The sequence below is a fragment of the Montipora capricornis genome, chromosome 8 (genome assembly GCF_036669925.1).
Source record: "Montipora capricornis isolate CH-2021 chromosome 8, ASM3666992v2, whole genome shotgun sequence".
Classification (NCBI taxonomy): domain Eukaryota; kingdom Metazoa; phylum Cnidaria; class Anthozoa; order Scleractinia; family Acroporidae; genus Montipora; species Montipora capricornis.
In genome coordinates this window covers 28,132,736-28,145,873 of record NC_090890.1, presented here as the reverse complement: position 1 = coordinate 28,145,873, position 13,138 = coordinate 28,132,736, and the positions used below count along the sequence as shown (strand labels likewise).

The following is a 13,138-nucleotide window of genomic DNA, read 5'->3' as shown; positions in this document are numbered from 1 at the left end:
TAGGGTGAACGTAAGCCTATAGCAAAACTCAGGAGAAAGAGCTGCCTTTGTAATGACATCTGCAAATGGTTAGGCTCTCTAGTCTTCTCGGATAAGGACGAGAAACCGTAGACCCCGTGTCGCAGTCCTTCAATGTTCGTAACCCTGTGGGACATGAAAGAATCAACAAACTATTCGCAGAGTACGGCATGGAGCCCCAGTGTTGTGGTCTGTCCTCTGTGCTTGGCAGGGTAAATGCTTTGATATAGACCTTATTCATAAATGGCGGTCACATTTATAATTCTTTTGTCCACGTGCAAATTAGCCTACCAAGCCTCATTTTAGGGCAAGAATTCTTTTCAATTCACTCTATGGTATCGAGGCTTGGTAGGCTAATTTGCACTTCGACAAAAGAATTATAAATTGGCCGCCATTTATGAATACGGTCTATAGTGGCTACAGTAAACCAAGCTACTGTAAAATCCAAGAGTAAAGCCTAGTTTTCATGTCGGGAAAGTCCCAAACAATCGGGGATTTCGTAGTTTCACGACCGTCCCAGACTTTGCCGACACCTCGGAAAATTACCAGACGCTTGTCCCAATTCTCCGGATAGTGACTTTGGCGGGAAATGGAAAGTGCGCAAAATTGAAACTTGCAATTTAGAGGATTGGTAACGAGCTAAAACCATCGTCGACGTCTCCAACCGCACAAATTCGAGTTTTCATATATCGGGAGTGATCGCCGACGATCGCAAAAACTGGGGCAGGTTTTACCGATTCGCCCCCAACCATCCCAGATTATCGAGGATGTGTACGATTTATGGCTTTCACGATTCGTCGGCAAAATCTAGGACGGTCGGGAAACTGCGAAATCCCCGATCGTCTGGGATTTTCCTGACATATGAAAACTAGGCTTAAAAGAAAGTCATGACGAGGACGATGAAAATACATACATGCATGTAGAAAATGGCATTGCATTCTTTTAATTTCCAAAATAATCTTTTGTACTCACTAAATTGGAAGAGACGAAATCCAAAGAAGCAGAATATTGCACCTACAATACTTCCTATTACTGCAATTACAGCATCGATGACCACGACTAGGAAAATAGAAGTAAAAGTTGGTAAAGATAAATGATGTTGTTTTGTGTTTTGTGAAACTACACAAATTTCACGCAGTCTTAATTTGCTGGCATTCCGATGCATATGGACAAGAAATGGCAAGTGTTGTCAACCAAGCCCAACAGATGCCCTTCGAAGATTAAACGACTCCCTCTCAGTCCCTGTTCACACGTATCCAGCTATTTATGAATCTGAAATTTTTTATCTGCGGATTAAACATTTTTCACGTCCACACGTAACGTATTAAAATCGAATTTGTCTGTCCACACGTATCCGGATTCGTTTTTGTATCCAGGACTCCTTAGTGACTATTGCCAACAGAGCATGCGCCATGAGGCGCGCGAGTTGGCCACAAGGGAAGCGATAGCATTTCGTTACAGCGGCAATGTTGAATACTTATATGGTTAAGACTGAATCTGAATTTGTAACGTCATCGGATTTGAAAATATCCGGATTCGACAGTCCACACGATTCCAAATTCTTTGCGTATTCAGAAATTTCCACTCTGGAGAGCGGAATCAAAAAGTTGTGTGTAGACGGAAGTGTAGACGGAAGGCGAATACGCAAAGAAAACGTTGCGGATTAAAAAAATTTCTGTTCGGATACGTGTGAAAGGGGCCTCAAGGAGCTCTATCAATTTTTTTTTTTTTCAAACTTTTATATGTAGTTAACAGGTGACAAAACAACAGCCCATAAAAACAAAAAATGGACACTACAATGTACTTAACTCACTTGTCTACATGTAGTCACTGCAATAAAATTTCTTGTCATGCTGAACGACATAGCAGAAGCGCTAAGAATGCAATACGAGTCAAGGGTATACATCTCTACTTTGCTATGAGATATTTTTCTAGGTAAGCAGTTTTCCCCTTGAAAATCATTTTTTTTATAGATCGTCACAACTTACATTTTTCTTCACATACATCGCAACCATAAGTCGCCACTGGCGAATATGCAGCTTCCTTGTTGTCATTTTGTGGGTCCTTCACTATCACATTATAAACAATACCCTGTCCAGATGGGTAGGTAAGAAACTTCAATACAGGAAGTGTTGGTGCTGTCAGAGTGCTGACCTGGAAATAAAAAAGACAACAACTTTGATCTAGTCGACAGTTAGTCTCCTTTGCAGCCGCTCGGGCCGACGTCACGCAACGCTCCTCGTCGAGGAGCGTTGCGTTACTTCGGCCCGATATATTAAAATTCAGTCCTAAACAAAAAGTATCATCTCGAGGCTCTGAGGTATAAACTCATACAGATCCCTATATTTATTCCCCAGAGCCTCGAGATGATGTCTTTTTATTGTAAAGGACTATTTGATTATTTGCAAACTGATGTAGTAATCATTTTCAAACATGACCATTGTTTACCAAGCTCAGTTTCAAGTTACACAATATTGATCAATTATAACAAATGAGATGTGGCTGTTATTCTAAATAATAAATTATGCTGAAATTGTAACATTTCCGTTCTGTCAGCGAATAGCTGTTAATAGCTGCTAAAGTTGTGTTAAAGGTCGCTTGCAACATGACTAAATACCACTTTGTTCAGAAAGGTTATCTCTTGAAACGATTAACTACGTAATTCATTTTTCCAACAATCGAATCAAATCTTGAGAGGATCATCAACACGAACGCTCGACAGCAAACCAAAACTTGTGAAAAAAAAAACAGAATTTCACAATTGGTCGCCAGCACCTGACTTATTATTACAATGCTATTTCCATTGTTATTGTTGACTTTCTACATCCAGAGAAACTGATTAAAAACGATATTCAGAGAAGTTGGCCAACAGGTGTCTTGTACTTTTTGTTCTGTTTGATGTTCTTAACATAAAAATGAAGTTTTTGCATTAAACTAAACACCATTTGAAATTCACTCCACAATTTTCCATCTGGCAGCTGAAAAGTTTTATTTAGTTGCTAGTTGGCACCCATAATATAAAAGTTAATTTCCGACTTTGCTACAAGGATGAGAACTTGAATTATACTTTTACAAAGACGTTACATTATTGTAAGTCCTGTTAATATTATTTTGCTTGGTACACTTACTTCCTGACCATGATTTTTAATTCTAGCAGGATATGCCATTTTTTCAACTCCTTCAAAGAGGGACTCCTCAGATAGATCTCCCTCAGGCAGAAACATCACGTAAATATGATATTCAAGACGATAATGCTCAGGCTTTTTACCAGTTATTGTATTCCCGTCGCATGGGGGAGCAGTGTCACCTTTTCCTCCAGATCTTTAAAATAAACATTTGCAACATTAAAGGCATAACTCAGTTTTTGCGGTGTCTAGAACTTGCAGACTGCAGACTAACTCTAAATCACAGTTATCGAAAGGTAATTGTTTCAAACTGAGTGCTTAGACTTAAATACTCTTTATCAGTGCTATTTGAACTGGGTGCTTAGACTTAAATATTGTTCATCAGCACCATCGCTTTCAGCGGAGCTTGTTAATGGCAAATTCTTCCCGTTCTTAGCTTTTAGTTCTCGGTGTGCAACCTTGCTTTTAATATATTTTTAGATTTAAATTTTAGATTTAAATTCTAGATTTAAATTTTAAATAATTTTAGAATCTTTGTTCACTTGTAAATAGCCGTAATTCAGCCCTTGGCTGCAATGGTTTTATTTAATAAAGCTATCTATCTAAGCTATCTATCATTTGTAGGTAGTCTGCAGACTGCGGTCTGTTGTCACACTACCAGCTTTTTGCATAAAATAAATCATGTGGTTACCCGTACTTTTACTGTTTCCCTCCATATTGTTTACTTCGCGTTACGCCTTGATAGTTCCCCCTATAACAACCTTGATTGACAAGCTTGCACTTGACCCAAAAAATATCCTCTCATTGACTGTTGCATGAAACTCCAAGAATTTTTTCAGGGCCTCTGGTTTGTACATTTCAATAGTTTCATAAAATTATAACCTTTTTGAGAAGCCCAAGACTTCTGGACTTTGAGCAAATTATTTGTACTTTGTTGGGTGCTTTTGTTCTTAGCATTTTCCTTCGAACGTTGTTAATTTCTCCCAAAGTAAGCTGTCCGCCATTTTGTTTTGTTGTGCTTTTGCAACTTTCCAGTCAATTTAATTTCAACTTTGTGCATTCAATTTCCTCTTTCTGCATTGTTTGGGAGAGATTAAATTTCAGCATATGCATTGGCTTCGTTTTGGCTTCCATCAATCAAATTTCCGAACACAACTGGGAAGATTGACTCTGCCTCTGGAAAGTGAATGAACCTTATCAGAGTTGAGCCTGCAGGCACATTTTCTTTTGTTTAAAACTACATGTAAAAGAGGCTTAAAGGTAAATTCAATACAACATGACCCCTTCGCCTCGTTTATGTGGCAAAACCGCTGATAACTCCGATAAGGGCTATTTGAGTTTTTCCTTAGTTTACAGCTCGAACACCATTATAATATCTTTTTAGAGGTTCTTCAGTAAAAACAATTGTACAGATCCCGGCATCACTTCCCATCGGCATCAAGTTTGAATGTTCGAAGGTACCATTGAAACTGTTCAAAGAAGCTGATTGGTTCTTTAGGTTACGTCAAAGATCAATAATATTGATTTCAGCATTCGTGGGTTCCAGTCAACTCTCTGGCATCGGAAGATTGCTTGATGGAAGCCAAAACGCAGTTTGGACGTTGGCACTTGAAGATGAATTCCGCAGAATTATGAAAATTGCAGCAATGGCTAAGTAGCTCCTATGAGTCTACTACTACCCCAGATTCACCAGGGTTAACATACATGTACAACATATCTTTCAGTACATGTTGCCCTTTTAAAGACTTTTGTACACATACCTTCCATAGTACACATTGGCAAATGCAAAAGTTATGTTGGTTTCAAGAGAGTTGGAAGAAATTGCAATGTTTGGATCGAATTCCATGCTACAGGTCAGACAACAAGCACCAGGAAATGGAGCTGAAAATGACAGAAAACAAACAAGACAATGAAAATGTTTGGTGACTTTCTGAAAGACAGATCATCACGATTGAAGATTTCAACTTTTGCAGTTACAAAATGTAGGCCCATTTACCAGTTCCCAGATAGCTTGATGGCTCAGTGGCAGAGCTGCGTGCAGTGCAACAGTTATTTACGTCACATTCAAGGGTTTGTGGCTTGGATTGATTTTAGTCTTCTTTGAACCTGCTTAAATTGCTTCTGATCACCAACTGTCACTTAGTATCTTCAGTTTAAATGAATGCCTTTCAAAAGTATCTTCTACCAAACTATAAGTAAGTGTTTTTACAACCAATCTACTAGTAGTAGCTCTCGTTAAGTGCCAACGAGACAGTAAACACGATACATACATAGTTTGCAGATTTGTATCAGAATGCCACTTTTTAGAACCCAATAGTAGTTGAGTCCTGTATCATGGATTGAGACAAGATGAGTAAGTTTCTTTTGTTTTCAATGGTTTAAACAAATTCTCGGTAGAAACATAACCAGTCGCACCCGGCTGAGAAGTTGCCGTTACAAATTTAACGTTAAAATCACATTGGCAAATTCTGCATTGATCGCTCGGTGTTTCCTCGGTTGCCTCGGTTTGTTTTGACGGAAGTCAACATGTGCTAACATGGTTATCAGTTATTGGCTAATTTGTTAATAATACGTCAATCAGCGTGTGTCAAGTCAATCATTAAAAGGTGGGCGTTTTTCAAAAATAGGGGGTCTTCTTGCAAGCGTTCCCTCAGTCTCTTGGCCCACCTTTCGCGCGGCCAGTTTGCGGAAAATCGTTTCGAAGCTCTTCTGTCGAACGGGAAAATTTGCTACGCAGGCTACGGAAACACCAGTCACGTTCTGTCTCATACAAGCAGCCATGTTGTTACCGTGCTACATTCCTCGCACCAGTCCCTTGAAGCTCTTTACTGAGTCGCTTTTTCGCCCGCAATGCGTATTTTATGCGAAACTGCAAAAAGACGTGGCGACTTGCAACGTTATGGAGGTAGTTAACGGGAAAACCCCTTTCATTTTTATTTCAAAAACATCGGCAGGATAAAAAGTTGAAAGACACCTTTTGGCTAACAGTTCTGAACCTAATAGTAGGTCGCCCACTGTCGACCACTTGTGAAATTGTGGTCGCCAGTACTCAATTTTTAGTCGCACTGGCAACCAGCAAGGTGCAATTTTGGACCCTGCATGCAACTAACCTGACATGGTTTAAACGTGTTTAAGTTATGCTAAAGAAATTACCTTTTTACTAAAAAATGTTACGTTTTACAAAAGGCTGATGTGTTGTTTTGTTGCATTGCTTCTTGTCTCAAATTCCTTTTTCTCCCCATCAAACTTTGCTGCTAATTTGAGTGCTAAGGCTCTGGGGACGAGGTTGTGTTGGATCTAGGGATCTGAACACAACTCTATCAGACAGAGTTTTGCTCTGTCTTTGTGTGGGCCCATTTCCATTAGTAGGGCTAACGCTCGCATGGTTCATATGGCGTAGAAAACTAGCACTTCACATTACACTCTTAATCAGTTAAGTCTGTTCAAATATAAGTGCTACACGGCCAACGTTTGCAAAAACCTTAATCCTAACTTGTACTTGTACATGTTAATTGCCGTGACTTTAACATCGTCAGTTTCAACGGCCTGCTCCCGTCTAACCTTGTAGCTCAGTCCATAGAGCAGCGGTGCTTTAACCCGAAGGTAGTGGGTTCAATTCCAATCCTGGTCAGGGTTTTTCTCTGTCCTTGTGTGGGCCCATTTCCATTAGTAGGGCTAACGCTCACATGGTTCATATGGGTGGAAACGTAGCACTTCACATTACACTCTAATCAGTTAAGTCTGTTCAAATATAAGTGCTACACGGCCAACATTTGCAAAAACGTAATCCTTACTTGTACTTGTACATGTTAATTGCCGTGACTTTAACTTCTTCAGTTCCCACGGCATGCTCCCATCTAACCTTGTAGCTCAGTCGGTAGAGCAGCGGTGATTTAACCCGAAGGTCGTGGGTTCAATTCACACCCTGGTCAGAGTATTTCTCTGTCCTTGTGTGATCCCATTTCCATTAGTAGGGCTAACGCTCACATGGTTCATATGGGGTAGAAACCTAGCACTGCACACTACACTCAGATCAGTTAAATTTGACGAATACAGTTGATTTCCTTGATCCTGAAACATATAGATTCCGATACAGTATGGTGTCCTTGGTCCGCGAATTTTCCGAACATGATGTTATATTCCCTCGTTAACTAAAGTATCACCAAAAAACAAATCTGTCCAATAATTTCTTGATTATTCTTCTTTCACATGACGAAATTTAGGCTTTCCTGCTATTGGTGATTGTGCGGAATTCAAGTTTGTTGACAGGTGTGTTAATTTGTCTTTCTAGAAAGTCTCTACTATTGCGGCTCCGTAACTTACATGGCGTCATGTTTACTTGGCTTGTGTAAAGACAAAACGCAACGGGAACACGTGTCTTTTTGCAGGACAGATTTACAGATAAACTAATTTGTGCGGTTGGGAACGAATTTGCTCTTTAAAAATATCAACAATTTTCGCATAGGGGTAATATTATCGCAAGAAACGAAAAAGCTATCTTCATGGGAAATTTCACTTCGTGGCGTTTTGATTCAGGTAAGATATTTAAGAATATCCATTTTTCTCGCGGACCACGGATACCATACTGTAGTTCGCAGGCATTTTATTAATTCATCCTGCGTAAATATACAGTGTCTTTTGCAAGCGAACAAAAAGCTTACATCAGTTCAGTCCAAACTTTTCGTCAACAACAAGCGCTGCCAAAGTTTTTTTCAATAACGAATCTTTTGCCGTTCGTGGGCGAACGGGTTTTTCAAAAATAGGGGGTCTTCTTCGCGGCAAGCGTTCCCTCAAACACCTTGCCCCAACTTTCGCGTGGCAAGTTTGCGGAAAATCGTTTCGAAGCTCTTCTGTCAAACGGGAACGCTTGCAACGCAGGCTACCGCGCCTCTTCAGCTAGTACGTTTTGTTTTCCCATTTCAGACCACGTGATGTTACTATAGAGAACAGTTTCTTTGAAATGTCGTCTTATGCACGTAGAATTCCCTCGAGAACATCACATGGTCTGCAATGGGAAAACGTGCAAGCTAAAGATGGAGATTTGTGTTTGATTCTTTTCGTAAAGGAAGACTTCATTGTTCAACTACAACGAGGTGATACCAAGAACATCTGGTTATTTCTCAACTATGTAAACACAGCTATCGAGAGCTTTTAACCCCGTCTTTTACATTTAAGCACCTTTCACCTTTAAATGTGTTACAAGTATACCTTATTGGTTTTGAATATAACCAACAGAATGATGAAATAATGCTAAACAAACTAAAAGCGCAATAGTTTGCTTTAGGTGAACAAAGTTGTCACTGTCCACGGCAATCTCACAGCGTGTTCCTTTGCTAATACGAGTGGACCTGTGAACTTGGTGGATTGACAAGCAAACGTCTCTTCGTATTCATTTTTAACACACATAGCACAGTCCAATGAACAATGGCTTGGTAACACATGCTGACAGCAACGAGTATTAATCCTGTCGGAACGATCGAAGAGAAGTCGAATATCTCAACGCAATATGTTGCGGCATTACTTCGGTAAGTGAAACATCGCAAAATTGATATTGATCATTGCCATATCGATTTGGATTTAACTGAATGAGTGACATGTGATATTGGTTGTTGACTTATCGACTACTCTAGTTTACATTTGAGGGAGTGATATTTTTGCATATAATTCTGACCCCTAACCTTAGGATACGCTTTATCCATGACTAAAAATGGTCATAGTACAAAATAGATACCGGAAATGGAAAGAGCGTGATGAAATTTACGTTTACGTTTTATAAAATGTCAGTGCCCTCAAAATTGATATTCTCACTGGGTAATTTCATCATGCACTTTCCATTTCTGGTATCTATTAATTTTGTACCACGACCATTTTTTTTTGATTGACAAGGTGGTATGACACGTTCATGCAAAGGGCCTATTTGTTGCTGCTTGAGGCTAAATGAAATTTCCCCAATATTGTCATAGGTAGATGTTGAGAACTGAAAACTCAAATCGTAACTGTCCGCACACTACCACAGGTGGTATTTCCAAACAACTAATGCCTTTTAAGACACAGATTATTTTCATCACACCCAATGGTTATCGCCAATCGCCCCCAAAAAAACATGAAAGTTGAAAACAACTGCCACGAAAATTGTTAAATGAAAATGGCCAAACCCGGAGTTCTTTTGCCTGTTGAAGATCAGCTGATTACAATATTACTTAAGATCAGGTCAGGGTGGCCAATAACTTGATAAACTATTAAAAGCACTCATTTTTCCTAGTCTCTAAAAATACACGCACCTGATGGATCACAGTAATGTAACAGTTATGAGAAAGACTACAAACATTGAGACTGCAATGATTTCTGGACATGAATTATTGTAATAAAACTGGCATAAAAAATGACCAGATGCATCACAAATTTGGAAGGTTGTGTATTGCAAATCTTATCTTTAGGATGTGAAAAAGTTTTTGAGTGCACACAGGTTTTCATTTCCGAATCCCAGTACTTATGATTTTCTTCACACATGGAAAGTCCTTTTTTCTCAAATCAGGTTATACGTAAATTTGACCATTGTTAGTCAACTGAGAAAAACATACATACATGTATAACTAAAGTAATGTTAACTTAAGCCTTTCCGAGAAAAAAAACAATTTATGTCGTACTTATTTTGCTTGGGATGCGAAAAACGTATGACACCAAGTTGATTTACATGTACAGCTGTATGACGTGAATTGTATGCATTGGTGATGTAAATTTGGTGGAATTCAAATATCTTTTGCTACATCACTATGTTTGAAGCAAATTTGTTCACTTACGGTACATGAATCCAGAAACTCTTGCTAAAAATAAACTTTAAGTTCTTCTTGGACTCACCTCCATCTTCGTATGGCACAGCGATGACATCTGTTTCATAACTACTTTGATTATTATTTGATCTCAAGTAGAAATGACAGCCTATATCTGGAATAGGTAGAGGATAGAGTACTGCAACATCCAATCCTATTACAAAGGATCCATATTCATATCTTACACTTGTAGACAATGTTACATTGTTTTTCTGCGAATGTGCTTGAAATATAGCAAATCTCCATGTTCTCTGAGCTTTCTGGAAAGTCAAATCCAAGGTAACAGAGGGTTGAAGTGTCATCTTTTCGCCTCTGTTTGGACCAACCACAAAGTTATCTGACATATTGTAAAGAGAAACAACATAAAATTGTCAGATAATGAAGAGTAATGAAGAAAACAATGAGATTGATTATATAACCAATGTAACACATAGACATTTTCTTCCTGACAACTAGAAGCAAACTGCGTGAATTCCTCCTACAGAATATTTCACACTATAGCATTGATCACGAAAATCTTAAGCGGCATTCACATTCTACAGAAAGGCATTACACCAGCTAGGCTACGCAAGTCAGTCCGGCAGGTTATTTTTAAGCACACAGGTCACTTCTCACATCCCATAGGAAGACAGCAGCATAGTCTCGTGGCATTACACACTGTACTGTAAGCCTCCGCTCTGGTTCTAGGCATGTTTTACTTTAGATTATTTTTGTCCAAAAACAAAATGGGATCGTGTGGTTCCAGAAAATATCCATACCCCACCACGGAGGGAATTGGAAATTCCGAGGGGGTGGGGGTTCAGAGGTCAAGGAAATTCCAGAAGGGAAGTGGGTCGGACGAAAAAATCACTTTCCAAGGGGTTAAATTTCGAACTCAGTATGAAATTGCTACTTACCGATCTGGTAGATCATTTTTGAAAAAACATATAAGTTTAATTAAGTATGATTATTTTTTCATCTAAATCTGGTTTTCACTCTTCCAAAAGCATTATGTATACGAATTGAAAGGAATTGGGCCCCTGTAAGGACAACAAAAACTTGATTTGTCTCGTACGTAATATTGACCAGCTGTACTCGTTACCAGTCTCCGTAGAGACATGGCCGCGTAACTGGTGTGGTTACTAGCTACGTTTCATCTCTGTGTCATGTCAGCTGATTAAAAAACAGTACGACAGTGAAAGTTTCGCTTCAAGAAGCAGAAGGTATAGGATGTAACGATTTCAGAATCTAGAGTTTTTATTCTCCTTTTTGTTTCCACTTAACCCATTGACTACCAGGGGTTCCCCATTGACCAGTAAAATCGTGTGTTGTTAGACAGAGTAAAATACTAAGTCTGGCCGGTTTGGATGTCAAAGGGTTAATTTTGTAATTGAAAGTTTGATTCACGCTGAAATGGCTTTAATTCCTCCAACATTATGGCAGTGGAGATGGCTACTCGCAGTTTGGAAAAAAAATCATTAAGCTTGCACATCAAGATAAACTGACAGATACAAAGTTGTATCTTTCATTTTAGGGATAAGCAATTTTGTGTAGTTTGCTTTGTAGGTAGTTTACTGTGTTCCAATTCGAGACCGCTCAGTAAAACTAAAATAAAACCATTGCAGAATGGCAAACAGCGTCATTCTTTACTTAGATAATATTTTTTTGTGAAAATAGACTTTTCCAGAGGGGTTGGGGGGTCTTTCTTACTTTGTGGAAATTCTGGAGGGGTGGAGGGTCATCAGTTCCTTTGAAATATGGAAAATCCAGGGAGACAGGGGGTTTTAAGTGAAATTCCCTCCGTGGTGGGGTATGGATATTTTCTGGAACCACACATTCATCATATACATGCACCACACCCTCAATGTAAAAGTTAAAACCAGATGCATTCACATAAATGGAACGGAAGAGAAGAAACTTAATTTAAATGTCTAGTCGTTCTCCCGTTGGAACACTAATTGGGGACACTGTAAACTGAAATAATTTAACAATTAATGCAAATAAAGTCAAATGTCGGTTTTTGAGGAGAGGGGAAACTGGAGTACCCTGAAAAAACCTCTCCGGGACTACTCCATACAAACACAGGAACAAAAGACCCTTGTTACGACAGCCAGTGAGACTCTGGTTGGCACATTAGTGACAATACTGTAAGTGATATCAACGATATCTTCGCTATATGATATGTCATGTAATCATAAACTCCAAAAAGTACATGGAAACGAAAACTTTGGTGCCCATTGTTGACTTTGTGTACCCCAAAAATACACTTGTAGCTAAATACAGGAATTGCACCGACCAGCAGTCTGGGTAAAAACATTGGTTTGGTGTTGGGGCTCTCATTCTCACACGTTCAAATTTGTAATATCTGTACAAGTGAATGACTGGAACTAAGGTCGGTGCAATTCCTGTATTTAGCCGCAAATAAAAATACTGATCCCATGGCAGTCAATTCACATGCATGCATTGCTCAGATGTTTAGTTATGTCATGGTCAAAATATAAAGATGAAGGGGAATGCTAAGGTACATTGAGTATGCAATTATAAGGTTAATAGTATCACGCGCAGGTAAGAAGGATAACAAATCATCGATTTTTGTCACCGTTTTTAGTAAGTTCGGATGGAAAGATTTAATGCCATCAAACAGGCCGTTTTACAGCCTAACACGCAATAAAATTTAATAAGAGATTTCGCCATTTTGTCTGTACTACAAGAAAATAAGAATCTCTGACTCACTACTAAGTTAATATTACATAAACAGCTGGGCTAAGCTATGTGCGCTGCCTACAACAAGAGTGCACAAATAAAACCTGAGCTGAAGGCAGACAAGGTATCGTCCCCGAAATGAGTTCTACAGGCTCTAAGGATAAAAGACTACGGCGAAAAGTAAAATTTGATCCAAGAAATCGTACGTAGAATAGCATGTATTTGCATATCATGACGCAACACTTCCTCGAAACACCCGTCAAACTCATAGAAAGACACATACCAGCAGCATTTTGCTCGATGATCCACAACGCTTGCAACAAAAACACCGCAAGAGCCTTTCTTTCTTGTAGCATTAAGGAATCCTTTCAGTTTAAGGCCACGCAGTTTAAGGCCACACAATCATACGGCAATCATATCACAAGAATGTCATGACCTCCATCTTCCATTTTGTTTTCATTCTAATGCACCGATGCACTCTGG

The 13,138-nt window shown here is 39.1% G+C and overlaps 1 protein-coding gene across 2 annotated transcripts in view; it reads right to left on the bottom strand.

Annotated features, from left to right (window-relative positions):
* Positions 1–13,138, bottom strand: part of LOC138060784 (transmembrane 7 superfamily member 3-like) — a 27,531-nt gene extending 14,393 nt beyond the window's left edge. The window contains exons 1-6 of one of the 2 annotated variants that reach the window (XM_068906651.1): positions 12,939–13,138; positions 10,002–10,310; positions 4,904–5,024; positions 3,147–3,339; positions 2,007–2,172; positions 991–1,077 (exon numbers count right to left, since the gene is read on the bottom strand). In XM_068906651.1, the coding sequence (XP_068762752.1) occupies positions 991–1,077; positions 2,007–2,172; positions 3,147–3,339; positions 4,904–5,024; positions 10,002–10,310; positions 12,939–13,011 (949 nt within the window). In that variant the 5' untranslated portion in view covers positions 13,012–13,138. The remainder of the gene's footprint in view (positions 1–990; positions 1,078–2,006; positions 2,173–3,146; positions 3,340–4,903; positions 5,025–10,001; positions 10,311–12,938) is intronic. The other variant, XM_068906650.1, reaches the window with a different exon arrangement.